This window comes from Curcuma longa, chromosome 4 (assembly GCF_044706935.1).
Source record: "Curcuma longa cultivar G26 ecotype Majalengka, Jawa Barat chromosome 4, ITB_CL_G26_1.1, whole genome shotgun sequence".
NCBI classification, from domain to species: Eukaryota; Viridiplantae; Streptophyta; class Magnoliopsida; order Zingiberales; family Zingiberaceae; genus Curcuma; species Curcuma longa.
The window spans coordinates 12,396,707-12,413,241 of NC_133864.1; the positions used below are offsets into that span (position 1 = coordinate 12,396,707).

General features: G+C 37.7%; 2 protein-coding genes and 1 pseudogene across 2 annotated transcripts; 1 reads left to right on the top strand and 2 right to left on the bottom strand.

Annotated features, from left to right (window-relative positions):
• Positions 1-26: 26 nt before the first annotated feature.
• LOC141827919 (uncharacterized) lies at positions 27-2,284 on the bottom strand. Its single transcript, XM_074715259.1, has 4 exons — positions 2,219-2,284; positions 1,575-1,704; positions 350-430; positions 27-267 (listed from the first exon to the last, which is right to left on the bottom strand). The coding sequence occupies exons 2-4, from the start codon at positions 1,686-1,688 to the stop codon at positions 70-72; spliced, it is 393 nt and encodes a 130-aa protein (XP_074571360.1). The 5' UTR covers positions 1,689-1,704; positions 2,219-2,284; the 3' UTR covers positions 27-69.
• Positions 2,285-7,666: 5,382 nt separating this feature from the next.
• LOC141827918 (phosphate transporter PHO1 homolog 1-like) lies at positions 7,667-11,649 on the top strand. The gene is made up of 14 exons (XM_074715258.1): positions 7,667-7,934; positions 8,087-8,387; positions 8,476-8,869; positions 8,950-8,998; positions 9,078-9,149; positions 9,237-9,366; positions 9,450-9,570; positions 9,656-9,905; positions 10,094-10,198; positions 10,287-10,331; positions 10,414-10,566; positions 10,646-10,924; positions 11,090-11,226; positions 11,318-11,649. Exons 1-14 carry the CDS (start codon positions 7,701-7,703, stop codon positions 11,403-11,405), a joined length of 2,358 nt encoding a protein of 785 aa, XP_074571359.1. The 5' UTR covers positions 7,667-7,700; the 3' UTR covers positions 11,406-11,649.
• Positions 11,650-11,975: 326 nt separating this feature from the next.
• LOC141826003 (uncharacterized) lies at positions 11,976-13,364 on the bottom strand (annotated as a pseudogene).
• Positions 13,365-16,535: the final 3,171 nt, after the last annotated feature.

Sequence of the window (16,535 nt, forward strand, 5' to 3'; positions counted from 1 at the left end):
TGAGGAATATAAATTTATTCCACAAGGAGAATCAAATGTGCACATAACCTTTACCCTCAGGAAGTTGGTTTAAGTTCCCAAAGTTTGTTGAATAAAATATCTCAGGGGTTGCTCAAACATCAGAATCAAACTCAAGATGAACAATGGCACAAGAAAAAGTGGCATTCCTGATGAATTGTGGTGGTTCATCCTTCGTTCGAAATCATGAGGCTTGAATCGCATCAATTCCTTCAAAAGATCATCATGATTCTCGAAGAGCAACAATAGCTTGACATACATGAAGATGATATTTGGTTCAAACAGGTGGAAGTAATTGGAACTTGGAAATGGATACTTAGGAGACACTTACATCATGGTAGGTTTCTGAAGGCATCTGGTCCTTCCGGCTGAGAATTTCAAACAATGCAATATATATGCGATAATCACGAGCCTGAAAAGAAACACTGGTTATAAGCAAATTATGACACATGAAATGGCTGGCTAATAAACCAGTGGATGAAATGTCTAGTAAGCATTCATCTTTCACAGTGATGAAATGTAGTATGTTCATTTAAATGCATGTTTAGCAACCCTTTTAGTTTATTGTCTAGACAGAAATCAGCATTTGCATCAATACCATGGATTTTCCAAACCAAAACCACTGTGTTTTTCTTTCAAATTCATAAATTGCCTAGTATTAGTTTTACTAATTGGTTAGAGAATGTTGAATATTTCATCACAAAGGGAAAAAAAGTCAGCTGTGGCTGAAGAACAACAGCAGACTTCATTTGACTAGAGCAAAGAACAGTCTATTACTCCCATTCTCCTCTGAAAACTAACTGCAGGAAAAATCAAGAAATAAGTGCTAAATAGTATCTTGTTATTCTGGTAAGACATAAGAATAATTTACAGCTTAGGAAGCGCAAAAGATAATAATATAGTAAAACCATGAAAGTTATGCTCAAATAGTACTTGGAGAACAAAACAATTCATAATGAGACAAGTAGTAGCCAATGCACAAACTAATTTCCATCTTCTAATGATTTGTACAGTTGCCACTAGGCCCACTACAGCTCAGATTATCAATCATACCAAAATGTATTCTAGTTAGAATTTGGTAATCTTTGCTGGGAAACAATTTCCCTGATTCTTCTAAAATGTTGTCTTTACGCTTTAACATCTCTAACTAGGCACAACCTTCTTGTATTAGAAAAAAACTAATAACAAGGAAAATTCAAGAACCTGGCATAGACCATCAGGATCAAATCAAAGATTAATAAGATGCATTTTGTTCCAAATCATTCTTCTTCATGAACAATAAATCTGCACCTAACATGCTTGATATTAGTTGATGACTAGTAGTATCATAGCTATCATAGCTCATAGGAGTTTTGTATCAGAAAGATCCTTTAGTCAGAGCATGTTCTTCATCGATTTTAATTCAGCATAAAATTTCATTTATTCACATAGAGATTATTGTTTGTGATTCACAATATTTTTAACATAGTCGCTCACTAGAAAAGATATTACAATGTGCTAATATTTTGAGTCCTTTGAATCCAGTAGGGAAATAAATAAATAAATAACCAATTCACCTTTACTTTCTTCACGAAGCAGAGAGATTCTTCAAATGTGACAGGTTTCCATCTTGACACTAATGAGTTGATATACAATACCAAACTTGATTCTCTTGTAAATCCAAGCTTCATCTCAAACAGATAACCGCTGCAATCGAAGAAAATGGCATCATTGACTAACAACCCAACACTAGAGAGATCAAAGAAAGAAAATCCTAATCAAATTTGGACAGAGAAGGAGGCAGGAGCGCATCCATATTAAATCATCCACAACTTCAACTTCATTAGGGTTCACGAGGAGTTCCATACTTGTCAAATAAAAAAAAAAGAACCGAATAAACATTATTCACGTTCTCTTGAAAAGTTATCGAAATCTCGTCTTTCCTACCTAAAGAACTCACCTTCGACAAACTCCGAATCCAGTCGAATTATCATTTCAACCAAAGTAGTCTAGCAGATTCAAATCATGTACAAAACAACGAGATCAAACAACGATTTGTCAAGGAGGTTTTTATCTCGAGCTATTCAATAAAAAAATGAGCTTGAAAGCGCAGGAAGCAGAAATTTACAAGAAAATGCCAAATTATTGCATATAAATGAAAGAACCACAATAAATTTTTGGATGATCGAATAGAGGGGGTTTGTGTAATCATAGAACTTACAGGAACAAAGATCGAAGATCATGCGGAGGAGGCGGAAGCGAACTGAGCAACGAAAAAGCGCAGCGAAAAGAGAGAAAAGGAGGAGAGCAAGAAGATCTAGTCACCACGGTGCACTTACCGCCCCTGACGTCCCGTCACGGGCATAACAATGGCAGTGGCTGGATCACTGTGGGCCTGTCTTCCGACGGCCCACTTAGTCGGCCCATTTAGGAAATAATCGTAAAATTTTTATTGGAAGAGGAATACAATCTCAAGTTTTTCGTTGAAGAGTATTATTGTGATTAAAAGTTGGCATATATATTTGAATAATTAATCATTAAAGAAAAGGAAAAAGATATGATAAGGAAAAGTAGATATGGTGATCGATGATGATCACAATTCCTTGCAGCATCTACTCCCAAACGTTGGAATATGCTTCCATGGATTCTCCAACGCAGCATGCAAATTTCACACGACATGGCCCACCTCGACTTTCTTGTTGCTTTCTTTCATTGGAGGTTGGGGTTAATTTTGAGGAAGCCAAGGAAGTTATTATTGGAGTACTACTTATTTCAAATAATTAGAATTAAGTGATCATAGAGCCGATCGCGTGGCACCACTAAGGTAGCAGATTCCATCTTCTTTTTTTTTGCAGAAGAATAAATTAGGTTAAGAATGAGTAATTAATTAAAAGATAATCAAGTCAGGATCTCACACGGCAGCACGACTCCGCATAAAATCTTATTAGCTAGCTACATGTATAGTATTATGGCTTCTCGATCGAGCATATATTCTGTGGGCCATTTAATTTGACAATTAGTTAAAAGTTATTGGTTGAATTAATTATGGACCATGCACTACGTGATCCACTGCAGTCATTATTGTAATTTTTTTTATTGGATTGATTTGATTTGATTTAACTTAAAGGTAAGTAGTAAATACCTTTTCAAATTCTTGATCTCTATTTGGAAACTCATATAACAAATTTAACTTAATGCTAGCTCTCCCTGTCAATATTAATCTCATACTGTTAAGTGAGGCTAATGAGTGAGAAGTGAAGTGAGGAGAAAATTAATGATGTGACTTTTTTTAATCCCATATTGCAACAATCTTGCTTGGCCACTTTCCTTCCCTCATGTCTTCTAAAACTTAATTAGATTGATAGAACACAAATATAAAACATATAAATTTGCATCAGTGAAACTTCTTGGAAGAGGCGTGCATGGTTTCTAATCCAAGAGCGAGCATATGCAATGAATTATTCGATACCATGCTTAAGTGGTACTCGATATATTTCCTTCTCATTTATCGACATATATACAACACATACTTCATGCACGTACCCTTTTTTTTTAAACTAGAACATGCCATAGCTAGTTGACCACTTTTGCATTTGACAAATTAATATCCTCCGAAGCCATTTGATTTAATTAAGCACATGCATGCAATTAAGTCATTATATACCTCTATACAGAAGTCACATCTCTATCTGAAAATTTTGAGTCTAATCCATGGAGAATCCAAGAACTGATTGATTATTCCAGGCATTTAATTAGCATATATATATATATATAAGAATCAGAAAGAGCGAATGCTTGACTGATGGCCTCAGAGTGAGCTGATAAAAAGATGCAAATTAAAGGCTGCAAGGATGCATGGATAATTAGGGTTTGATACTGGAATATAGGTAGCATTAAGTGCGGCAGAATTACTTTAAGTTGCACTGTGTGCATGCATATATATACATGCAACGTGAGGGCTACGCATTGGAGTTTGAACGGATATGCTTAGTTTGTGTTGCCTGCCTGGGATCAGAGAGATCAATTAAAGATGCTTGCTGTATATGATGAACAACTGCAAGCATATATGTTTATGGATGTGTTCTATGGGAAAATTAATTAATGTAAATACGTACACTGTTGATCAGAATCCACATCATCATCATCTCTTGGGGAATCATATCCTCCAATTTGAATCTCTTATCTTTGTCTGTCAAACAGTAAACTTGGTCTAGATTATGATGCAAATTAGCAAGAGCATTTGCCTTTTTAGCAAGAGGCCACCACGGGTATGCATGATTGCATCCAGCCATGCATATATATATGTATATATAAAATAAACTAAATGTAAAATATCTTTAATTAAATCATGCATGTGGCTGAAATTAATATTTGTCGTGTAGTGTTAATTAATCGAAATAGATTTAATTGCTAATTAAGGATCATTATATGAGAAGGCTCAGTAGAGTCCAAGTCAGACCACAACTCCTATTGCTTGCCAATTGCCATTGCGGTCCTGGGAACGCATGCATAGCTAGGACCAGTCCACCATGGTCCTGGCTTAGTTTTCCCTGTTGATTCTTTTCTTTCTTGGAGAACATAATCTATCACTATATACTCTTGCAGAGAAACTTGATGGATCCGTTCCCAAATCAACAAGGCTAGTGATGGATCAAGATGTTTGTCTAAAAGGCACCAACTTCGAGATCTCTTTGTAAAATTCAAAAAAAAAAAATTAAAATGGAGGGCAAGGTTAGTATGGCCATGGACAATTTATCAAACTCTCATCGTATGGCGGTGTGGACTGATCTGTCATCTTGATATGTTAGGAATCTTCAATCCAATCCAATTTAAGATGGATTATGGATTAGACGAGTCAATTCATAAAACTATATATCAAAAAATAAAATATATGTCACCATACGTCCTCATGGCCTACGTTATCCCACGTTCTCCGTCTTGGTCGTAAATAGTGTTCCTCATGGCCTACGTTGTCACATGTTCTCCCACCGTAAATAGTATTCTCCACGATTTTCACATTCTTGACTAGTCGTTATTCTCTTCTATCAAAAATATAATGGACGGTGAGAGAGGGAGATATCAAAGTTGGAAATTGAACACCTATGTAATTACTAACTGTGCCAACCCACATAAGCATATAATGAGTATTATTCATGGTAAAAAGAACGAGAGGTGAATGGAACTCCACGTCAAAGGCTGTCGTTTAATTATTTCTTCCAAGCGACATGCGGAATATATTCAAGATTAATTCCTGATACAAAAGTAAAATATAAAAATAAAAAAAATAATGCCATAATATAATTTAACTTTTACAAACTTTTGGTCGAATCATGATTTCCTACAGTTGCCGATCTAAATTCCTCCGGATCTCTTCATGAATAAGCATGTGGAAAGAAAATTAATTTATTGAAGAAATATATAATGCAATGTAAAATTATTTATATATATATATATATATACATGAACAATTCCTTTTACCATGTCAAGTCAAGATGTAGTGATTGAATTATCTTTACCACCAAAAAAAGGGAAAAAAAAGATATTTACAAGATCTTTAACTTTTTTTTTAAGATAAGAAAAAAAAAGCAAGTGATAGCAAAAGGAAATAGCAAACTATATGAATGTCTTAGTAGATGGCAAGTTATAAGGACAGACAAACACTTTGTTGCAGTACTTATTTTTCTTTTGACATTTATTTTAAAAAAAAAAGAGAGAGAAAAGTAAAAGAATTCATGTAATATCTCCATGTTGACTAACTATAACTTATAAAAGCACAAGTCAGCAAGCATGATGTCAACTTTTGCACTTCATATTTCATATCTCAACTCAATATTTAGAGGAGCTTTCAGTTTTAGATCATTAATTAGCTAAATTGTATGTAAGATTGAGTGATAATTAAAAGCATGCATGACCCACATAGTATTAATTAGGTGCCTGCTACATAAACTGCCACTAATTAACTCTTAATTTTCTTAAACTATCAATTTCTTGTCAAACTAATTAAGTACCTATTCAATGAATTCTTGATGTAGTTGTTGAACACTAATATTGGATGTGGATCTTTAACTACCACCTTTAGAGTTCTTATATAGCAAAAAGCTAGGCACAGTTTTAGATTAACTAATGACTAAGTGACACTAATTAATATTCTTGCATTTTTTATGTGTATTCTTAATAATTTGGCCATGGTTCACCTAAAATAATAACAACGATAATAATAATAATTTGGCCGTGATATATTTTGTCTAGCTTTTAGCTAGGAACATTAAAGAACATTGTTTCGCTGATTAATTTGCCCCAAAATACAAGTAAAACTAAAAACAATACGAGGATAAACAAAGGCCTTTATTTCATGAATATAAGCTAGGTCTTAGTTTTTCTTGGAAAGAAGTTACAATTAAGAAATTAATTAAAGATGATGTTTAGTTGTTGCTAGTAGGCAATTAAGGATGCTCATGGGTTATGTGCAATGGTAAAAAGTGAGATGAGCTTCTATATAGATAACGAGAGTTCAAATTTCATCTAAGACATATTATACACATGAGAAGTTTGAAAAAATTTGTAATGTTGGATCGTTCATTAAGATCCATTTGAGCTTTTTAATTTATTTTGGTGATGATGAAAATTTTCTGTGGGATTATCAAACCGATCACCTACAAGATTAATAAGAGTTAGATATCTCGATTATTAAAAAATAATAATAGACAATTAAGGATAAGAGCATTCACTAATTTATCCATGTTATTCTAACAAAAATGGTATGGATTCTGTTGGAGAAAAAGGCGAGTGCTCTCAAATAAAGAAAATAATTACTTAATATTGGTATGTGATTGAGCTTATGCTATAAGACATTGGAAAGTTTATTAATTAGAGAGGATAATTAAGATAACATTAAGAATGGAAAAAGCAAAGACATCTTTTTTTTTTTAGAGTGGGAGTCGTCTAAAACTCCAATTATTGTTACCTTCTTGCCCTGAGTGAAGGTCCATCTGTAAATCAAATCTCAAAGGAAGCTTAAGAAAACATTGGTTTTGTGTCTTCTTTGCAAAAGTAGATAGTGGCTAGGTCATCGTGAGATTGAAAGCAAGGAGAGCTTTGTAGCATGCTTTAAAAAACCTAGCAACTTTTTATTTGTATCAGCTTGTACATATATTATACTCTTAGGTCTGTTTAGACCTCTCCATCGCTCCCGGGGCACGGTGCGATGGTAAGAAATAGGATGGACTTTCAAAATTTCGATTTCCACGTAAGGCATCTTAGATGCCCGTGGTGTTTAAATCACTCATGATGCTAGATCGTTCATTAGGATTCATCTGTATTCCGATATATGATCTTTAAATTTCATTGTCTAGCCAGATTCATGTCTGAACTCAAGAAACAGTGCAGAAGAGATGTGTGACCAATTGAAGGCATGGAAGCAGCCAGTGGTATGGTGACTCCCCAGCACCACGCCAACCTCCGGCCCCGCAGGCCTCTACCTTCCTCTCTGGAGAATCCTTGCCCTCGCCATGACTCCAAGTGGAGCAAGGTGCTCGGTATATTAACACGAGCCTTATGCATGGGATATCTGAGAATGTGCTGTTCCCCAACACCATCAGTTGATGCCCTCCCTTCAGATATATATACCTTCCACTGCCCTCTCTGCAAACACCCACCCCCGCACCACTTGGGAATTAGAAGTGTAGTGGGCTGACGACGGAGAGATGGTGAAATTCTCCAAGCAGTTTGAGGGCCAGCTTGTGCCGGAATGGAAGGAGGCCTTTGTCGATTACTGGCAGCTCAAGAAGGACCTCAAGAGAATGCATGTCTTTAATGCTAACAATGAAGCTGGTAACGTCGTGAAACCGCAGCCTGCTTTTGCCCGGAGGCTGGTTTCCGAATTGAGGAAGCTCCCTCTTTTTGGCCCCGATCGGCACAAGGACCATGAAGCCATTCAGGCATGGCATTGCCTCTACCTCCTCCTCTGTTTCTCCCTTTCTTTCACCTTGTTTTTTCCCCCTCTTTTTTCCTCACTTCCTAGTTGCATTTCTGCTTCTATCAGTACACGGAACATCAGTCTATTTTTTTTAATCATCTTGTAATGATTCAGGTCCATAAGAAGCTCACGATCTCAGAAAGCAGGGGAGTCACGTATGAAACCGAATTGCTCGAGGAATTCGCATACACTGATGCAGCAAAAGACTTCTTCGCGAGGCTCGACCTTCAGCTGAACAAGGTGAACAAGTTCTACTGCACCAAGGAAAAAGAGTTCCTTGAGAGGGGAGAGTCCCTCAAGAAACAGATGGAGATCCTCCTTGAGCTCAAGGCTGCTCTCAAGAACCAGAGAGGGAGAATCTCCTCTACTAATGACGCGAAGGATGATTCTTCCATTTCTTGCTCAATTTCATGCGGTAGGAATACCACATTGCCTATGTTTAAATTTCTCGAGGTGAGGAATATTGTGTCGCTCACAAGTATTTTCTTGCTTTTTGGTGACAGAAGAAGACTCGACAAGGGGCGCCAAAGTTGAAGAGGAACAAGACCAGCCACAAGAGATCCTATCAAGTGAATTAGAGAGGAGCCAGTTCCGGTACTCTGACTCTGGTGACTCGGAGAGGGCTCAACTGGAGGAAGTCAATTTGAGGAGTCTCTCAGCCAGGGTATTCAGCTGCCAGGGCAAAAACCTAAAGATCAAGATACCCCTGACCACCCCTTCAAGGACCTTCTCTGCCTTGGCTTATTTGTTTGTGGAGGACTTTGGTGGTGGCCAAGCAAGGAAGTGTGGCCCTCACAAGCTCAACATCAACAAGACCAAGCTTCACCATGCGGAGAAGATGATCAAGAGAGCTTTCATTGAGCTCTACAAAGGACTGAACTACCTCAAATCCTACCGGTGAGTAACAAGAAAGTCAGTATAGTTATCTAGATTGGACTTTGCTTAGAACTTGGATGTTGTTTCTTTTGTAATTTCAGAACTCTGAACATGTTAGCTTTCGTGAAGATCCTGAAAAAATTTGACAAGGTATTCATTGTTGATCAGAGTATCTCCCGTTGCTAAGTGTTGAACTTCTGTTAACTCTGTTATTTGATCTCTCTTGTAGGTGACAGGGAAGGAAGTCCTCAACATATACCTCAAAGTGGTCGAGAGTTCCTACTTCAATAGCTCAGACATGGTACTTCCACGTTTATTTACATATATACTACGATTTACCTTTCAAAAGCAATTTTAGCTCTAACAAGCAACTCCACGACAACGCTAGGCAATGAAGTTGATGGACGAAGTTGAAGAACTTTTCATCAAACATTTTGCAGATGACGATAAGCGCAAGGCGATGAAGTACCTCAAGCCTCATCAGCGCGGAGAATCTCATTCTGTCACCTTCTTCATTGGTAACTAATCAAAAAAAACAAAGCATTTTGTTACAACTTGAGATAATCAAGACTCGTAAATATTTTTCTATTTGTTCAATCAGGTCTCTTTACTGGATGTTTCATTGCATTGTTCATTGGATATTGCATAATGGCACACATAGCAGGCATGTACACTGGACAATCGGACACTATCTACATGGAGACTGTCTACCCTGTGTTAAGGCAAGTAGTTTTCTAATTCCAAGCTTGGAACATTAGTTTAGCCCGTTCAGTTCATGCAAGAACAAATCGGTTTGGACAATTGCAGCATGTTTAGCCTCTTGTTCCTGCACTTTTTCCTCTATGGCTGCAACATCTTCGTGTGGAGGAAGACACGCATCAACTACACCTTCATATTTGAGTTTGCTCCAACCAAAGAGCTCAAGTACAGGGATGTGTTCCTGATATGTGCCACCTCCATGACTGTAATCGTAGGGGTCATGTTTGCACACTTGAGCCTCGTTGCAAGAGGATACTCTTCCACTCAAGTCCAAGCAATCCCAGGCTTCCTGCTTCTGGTAGATAATTCTATGATTGCTCATTTTACAGTTTGATATTTCTCTTTGGAATATTTTCAGCATCATATAACTTGAGCTACTACTGTTATTAGTTGATAGAATATTTTGATGTGGTGGATAAGGTTAATATTCTTGCCATAATGCACGCAAGAGCTTGAGAATGATAAGATGCTTCTTGTGTCACACAGATGTTCCTAATAGTGTGCTTTTGCCCATTCAACATTATCTACAAATCTAGCCGCTACTGCTTCCTAAGAGTCATTAGGAACATTATCTTGTCCCCCTTATACAAGGTATCTCTACTTAATCAATGATCGATATATAGTTCCCTTCCAAGTATTCATTTCTAGGTCTAACCCAGTTTCCACTTGCAAATTTCAGGTGGTCATGGTGGACTTCTTCTTGGCTGATCAACTTTGCAGCCAGGTATAATATTAATCAACCATTCAAAAATTACATTTTCAAATCTCTATCCATTAACGTAACCATATCTTTTGCTGAAAATTAGGTCCCAATGCTCAGAAACATGGAGTATGTGGCATGCTACTACATAACTGGGAGTTATAGAACACAAGACTACGGGCTTTGCATGAGATCCAAGCATTACAGGGACTTAGCGTATGCTGTCTCCTTTCTTCCTTACTACTGGCGGGCCATGCAGGTTTAATTTAATTTGTTCGCACATACACTCTCCTCCTCCTTTCTACTCATCTGGATTCTGATATGGTCTGGGCATGCAGTGTGCTAGAAGATGGTTTGATGAGGGAGAAACAAGCCACCTGATCAACCTGGGGAAGTATGTTTCAGCCATGCTCGCTGCTGGTGCCAAAGTAGCTTATGAGAAGGAGAACAGTGCAGGCTGGCTTGCACTTCTTGTAGTGATCTCAAGTGCTGCCACTGTGTACCAATTGTACTGGGATTTTGTTAAGGATTGGGGATTGCTCCAACTCAACTCCAAGAACCCATGGCTTAGGAATGAATTGATCCTCCGCTGCAAGTTTGTTTACTACTTATCGATGGTAATCCTAACTCATGAGATCATATATATATATAATCACATCTAATTAAGTCTTAAGTATGCTATCGGTTTGTATATCTCAAACTCAAAAAAAGGAATTGATACAGCTAAAACACAAACTTCCAATTTTTATGAGGAGTCAACAAAGATGCTCCACAATTTGCAGGCTTTGAACTTGGTTCTACGGCTTGCTTGGTTGCAAACAGTTCTGCACTACAACTTTGCGAGTTTGGATTACAGAGTGACTTCGTTCTTCTTAGCAGCCCTAGAGGTGATTCGGCGAGGGCATTGGAATTTTTATAGGTAGATTTTTGAAGAACAAAAAAACTTTTCTTTTCTATTGTTGTTTTCTTTCTTAAATGTTAATCTCTACTACTGATCATCGATGTTTCAGGTTGGAGAATGAGCACCTTAACAATGCTGGAAAATTTAGGGCTGTTAAGACAGTTCCACTGCCTTTTCATGAAGTGGATCAGGATTAGCAGACGCTAAGACAAAGACTATCTATAGATTCCCAGTTCAAGAGTATTGGAGAATACCAACTCAATGAGCAGGAATTTGTCGATAAGAAGTCAATTCTAGTTACCAAGTTGATGTCAAGTATATTACTTGTATCAGTAATTCATTCTCAAGCGTATATATGGATGAAGAAGCCATCGAGAATCACTGCTTTGCAATTTGCATCCCCTCCTTTTTCTGACTAGCTAATTGGCACTTGCTGATGGATGTTTGGTAACAAATGGGACAACTTTTCCAGTCCTCATTAGATTAAATTCGAACTGTTTAATTTGGTTACCAGTAACTCGTTTTAAATTGCTAATCGAACGTCACCAGCGAGTGAAACTCGATGCCATAATGCAGAGAAATAAGGTAATAGCATCTTATTGCAGTCGATGCGTTATTTTCTCACCTCCAAACGAGTCAAAAGGAACCCATGCCACTGTAGAGCGATGCATGATCAAGGTTTCTATAACAAGAAGACAAAAAGAATCGCAACCAGCAACTGTTGAACAGCCTCCTCCCAAACATCCTTCTGTAGAACAATAACACACTTAAGAGAACTTGAGCTCCCCTGTCAAGTCAACAACACATTGTTGCCGTTTAGGTAGAGAGCTGTGAGGGCAGGCAAATCTGCAAGCCTGGCAGGCACACAGCCGGAGAGGACGTTGTTATCCAGTACAAGAAACTTCTGAACTTAACATTTTCATGTTGGATTTAATTTGTTAAAGTGGACTTAATTATAATTTATATATACAGACATATTATCTTCATTTAAATGATCTAACTAAAATTTATTAAATGTGGCAATTGAATATATAAAATCTATTAGTCGATCTGTTATTTACAAGTTCTTTCATCATGCTCACAAATGACTTAGGAATCCTTCCACTCATGTTTGTGTTGAACAGGTCTAATGTGGAGAGCTTGGCGAGCCTTCCCCACTCAATTCCCATCAAATTTCCACCTAGGATTGTTGGACAAAAGCAAGTCTTGTAGTGAGGCCATGTCGTGAAGTGCTCGAGGGAGGCCTTGTGAGATCTCATTGTTTCTGAGGTCAAGCAGACTGAGACTCTTCAGTTGTCCTAGCTCTCGAGGAAGGCTGCCATGGAGGAGGTTGTCAATTAAGTCTAGATGTAGAAGCTAATTCATCGTGCCGAGCGATGGAGGAAGACAGCCCGCCAGAGAGTTCCTACTCATGTCGAGGATCAACAGCTCGCTTAAGTTGTTTCCAATGGAGGCTGGAATATGACTAGAGAAGTGGTTCCCTGCAAGTGTCAATCTCTTGAGGTGGAGGAGATGGCCGAGTTCTTGTGGCAAATTGCCAGATAGAGAGTTGTCAACCAGCACAAGGGACTGCAGTCTGGTGAGTTGGGTGATGTTGGTTGAGACTTCTCCAACAAGGCCTGGATTTGGTCTGAACTCAAGTGTCTCCAAACTTGGAGCAAGCTTCTCCTAGTGGTTGGAGGGGATGGTGGTCCTCCGGTGTGAACAGAGGAAGCAACCAAAGAAAGAGAGGCTCTTTAGAAGCTTGAACTCAAAAAGGAAAGGACTGAATGATGCATCGTCTGAGCATTCGAGAGAGTCATCTGGGATCGTGCCAAAGATTAAGCCTGTGACATTCCACTTTTCGTCGAAAAGATCACATGAAACTCCCTAGATTTAGGTGTAAAAACAGTTCTAAGATGTTTCAAAAGAGGAGAAGAGGGAAAAATTCAAATTTTGTATGCCTAGAGCTTGTATCTAGGTCCATCCAAGGGGTTTGGATACAGTTCTGAACCATTCCACCATTTGCCAACCAAGTCCTGGATCAACAAATACAGGGCTTCTTGTTCTGCCCTCAGCCTGGGAGCTATTGAATCTTCCTTCTCATTTGATAATCAGGCATGGATGACCAGGAGAAAGAGAAGAAGAAGGATCAAACTCGAAGTGCCTCTTCTCATTTTATGGTAATGAGATCCAGCTTGAATCGACAAGATAGTGCCCAGAAGAAATGAAGTAGGATTTGCAACTTTGAGGACCATTAAAAATCGAAGAATTAAGAAAACACAGCAATGGACTCAAGATGTCCTGTTTGCAACCGTCTTGCTCTCAAATACCAAAAGAAGCAGGTATTAAATGTAAGAACTCACCAACAACCACTCCAAGAGCCAAAAGCTAGCAAGAAGAATGTGGCATCTCAATGTGCAAAGAAGAAAGATGCTTCAATTGTTGTTGCATTGTAGTAAAAGTTGAAATCCGCCACTCCAACAATCCCACATGATCAGTTTCATAATCATTTATGAGGAGGTAAATCGAGAAAAAGAAAGATGCTTACGCTCTGTTTGGAACGAGGTGAGGGAAAGGGAGAGAAGGATAAGGAATGGGAAAAAGAATATTAGCCCTTGTTTGGGATGGGGTGAGCTAAGGAGGGAAGGGGAAAGAAGGATAAACTTTCCCCTTGTATGCCCATGAATCGGCACAATTCCTTACACCCCAAATCGGAGTGTAAGGAAGGGGAAGAAAAATATAAAAATCATTTATTCCAATTTTACCTTTCTATTAAAATATTATTTATTAAAACAATTCATCTATTAGGTTTTGCATCATCGCTCCTTTCCGTCCCAACGCAGCCGTCACACAGAAGCTCCGTTTCATCACTTCAGGTCTTTTTCTTCCTCAAGTCTTCATCTGCAATTTTTGTTTTCTTTTTGCAGTAATCAGTGTTCGTGAATTACTGAGATAATCACGCATACTGATTACTGATTATTGCAGTATGCGTGAACCACCTTTTTCTTCCTCACGAACAGTTTGCTCGGAAAAAAAAGCTCCTTTCCACCTTGATTACTGATTATTGCAGTATGCGTGAATTACTGAGATAGAGATAAGCATGCATGACTACTGTAGGAGCATCCTACGTAGGAGTTGTCATTTTTTTTTATCTTCCTCAAGCCTTTTTTTTAATCTTCCTCAAGCCTTTTTTATTGCAGCATCACGTAAACCATCTTTTTTTTTAGTCTTCCTCAAGCTTCCATTGTCGTGCTCATGCCTTCACAGCATCCAGCATCTTCCTCAGCCCGGCTTGAGGTCCTTGCCGTGGACTTCATTTCTAGACTTTGAAGGGGTGGATTTAATTTGTAATTTTGATTGACGAACTCATTGAACGAATAGTTATCAAGGCATTAGACAAAATAAAATGTCTAACGAATAGTTATTGCCAAATTATTATAGATTTATTTTAACAAGTAAGGATATTTTTGTAATTTAATATATTTAATCTTCATTCCCTTTCCCTTCCTCCCAAACACAGTAACACATGTTACGTTAATGAACCTTCCCTTCCTCTCAAACAAGAAAAATATAAATACTTCTTTTCTCTTTCCTTTTCCTTCCTTCCCCTTTCGTTAATGAACCTTCCCTCACTCCATCCAAACAGAGACTTAGAGATTGACTAAGTGAGAGAGAGAGAGATGGGAGGACGTCATTTCAATGTATAGATATAGAAGTATAATAACCAAAGTGAAAATTTATTCGAGATAAATAAAACAAATGATATAGAAATATAACTACTAAGAAGTAAAGGTTGATTCACCTACATGATATATATATATATATATATATAGAGAGAGAGAGAGAGAGAGAGAGAGAAAAAGAGAGGATATCTTCTGAGCTAACTTAAGCATTGATTCATGCTTAACAGTTACAGTAGTCCTTTGGCTGCAAGTTGATACCCTCTATGGGGGTGTTTGGTTTAAGGTTTCCAGATATAAATGTTCAGTTGAGTTCTCAAAATTTGTGCAATGGACATCATATGGGTGTTTGGGTTTAGATGGTGAATGTACATATGGGATTGAGGTAATGGAAAATTGGGAGTTGGCAAAAAGGACCTATAGAGGTCCTTTTTACCAACCTGAAAGTTCAAATTACATATCTACCCTTGTAAAAAATATATAAAATTTTTTTCAAATTTTTAATAAGGGTAAATAAGTAAATGGACATCCAAAATACAACTCAATCTCATATTCACCAAACACTCCATTTACATTTACATTTTCTCAACCTTTTCTCAACCCCAACTATACATTTACATATTTTCAACCCCAACTTTCCGTTGAAAAAATACAACTTAAAACCAAACACCCTCTATGTCTGACATTATCTGCCTATTCATCTAGGTAATATGATGAGTTGCTTTCACTCCTCTCTCCCGGCCTGCCCATCGTTGGAATTGATTGGGCTTTTGCCTGCACAATTCGTAGGATTGGAGTTCTTGCCACGTATCAGCTAGCACTGAAATCCTCGAGGTTGGCTTGGCAATTATAAGTGGTTGGATGAAAACAAAGTAAACAGATGTGGACCATTTTGTGAGCATTTACTTCAACTTGGGCCTTGGCCAGAGGGATCAAAAAGCTAGTGATAGCTAGGGTTTGTAATTGATATAGAGATGAATAAGGGTCTTACCTGATATATCATGGACTCGGTTAACACAGATTCCACCTAGTATGCCCTTGACTTAGTCAATATAAATCCGAGTCACTTGGAGTCTCAATTGCACCTGATTTGGATCTAATTGGATCGTGCTGATTTTAGAGGAGATCGGCAATACTTATGGAGAGTTCAACAGTATTTAGAATAACTTTATTAAGTTCAACATGGTTGGGACTAAGTCAATGGAGGTCTTTATCCGACAGATTAACTAGATTGAATTAAAGTAGATTAAAGCAAGAGGTGCATCAGTTGCGGAAATGGAGTTAGGTCAAGAGATCTAATTGTTATCTTGATAGCAATAATAAGCGGTGATTGGAAGGGCGCAATAGTTACAAATATAGAAAGTTATGCAGTCGTTTGAAATAAAGATGAAAATTGTCTTTCTTCTTCCTTCATACAGTCATCTTAGGAAATAAGGTATGCACAAGTCATCTTAATTAGGAAATAAGGTATGCACAATTTACTTGAAGACTATCATTCTCCAATTGTTTCCTATGTTATTCTCTATGTTCTTTTCCTCAACTCTAATTTGAGCGTTGGAGGAGTTATTCCAAAGTGCGCCTTGACTCCTTTTTGACCTTTTGTTCATGTTTTTCAATAAGAAAAAGAGAAGCTGACTTGCTAGGGTTTTGTCCATCCATCCTCAA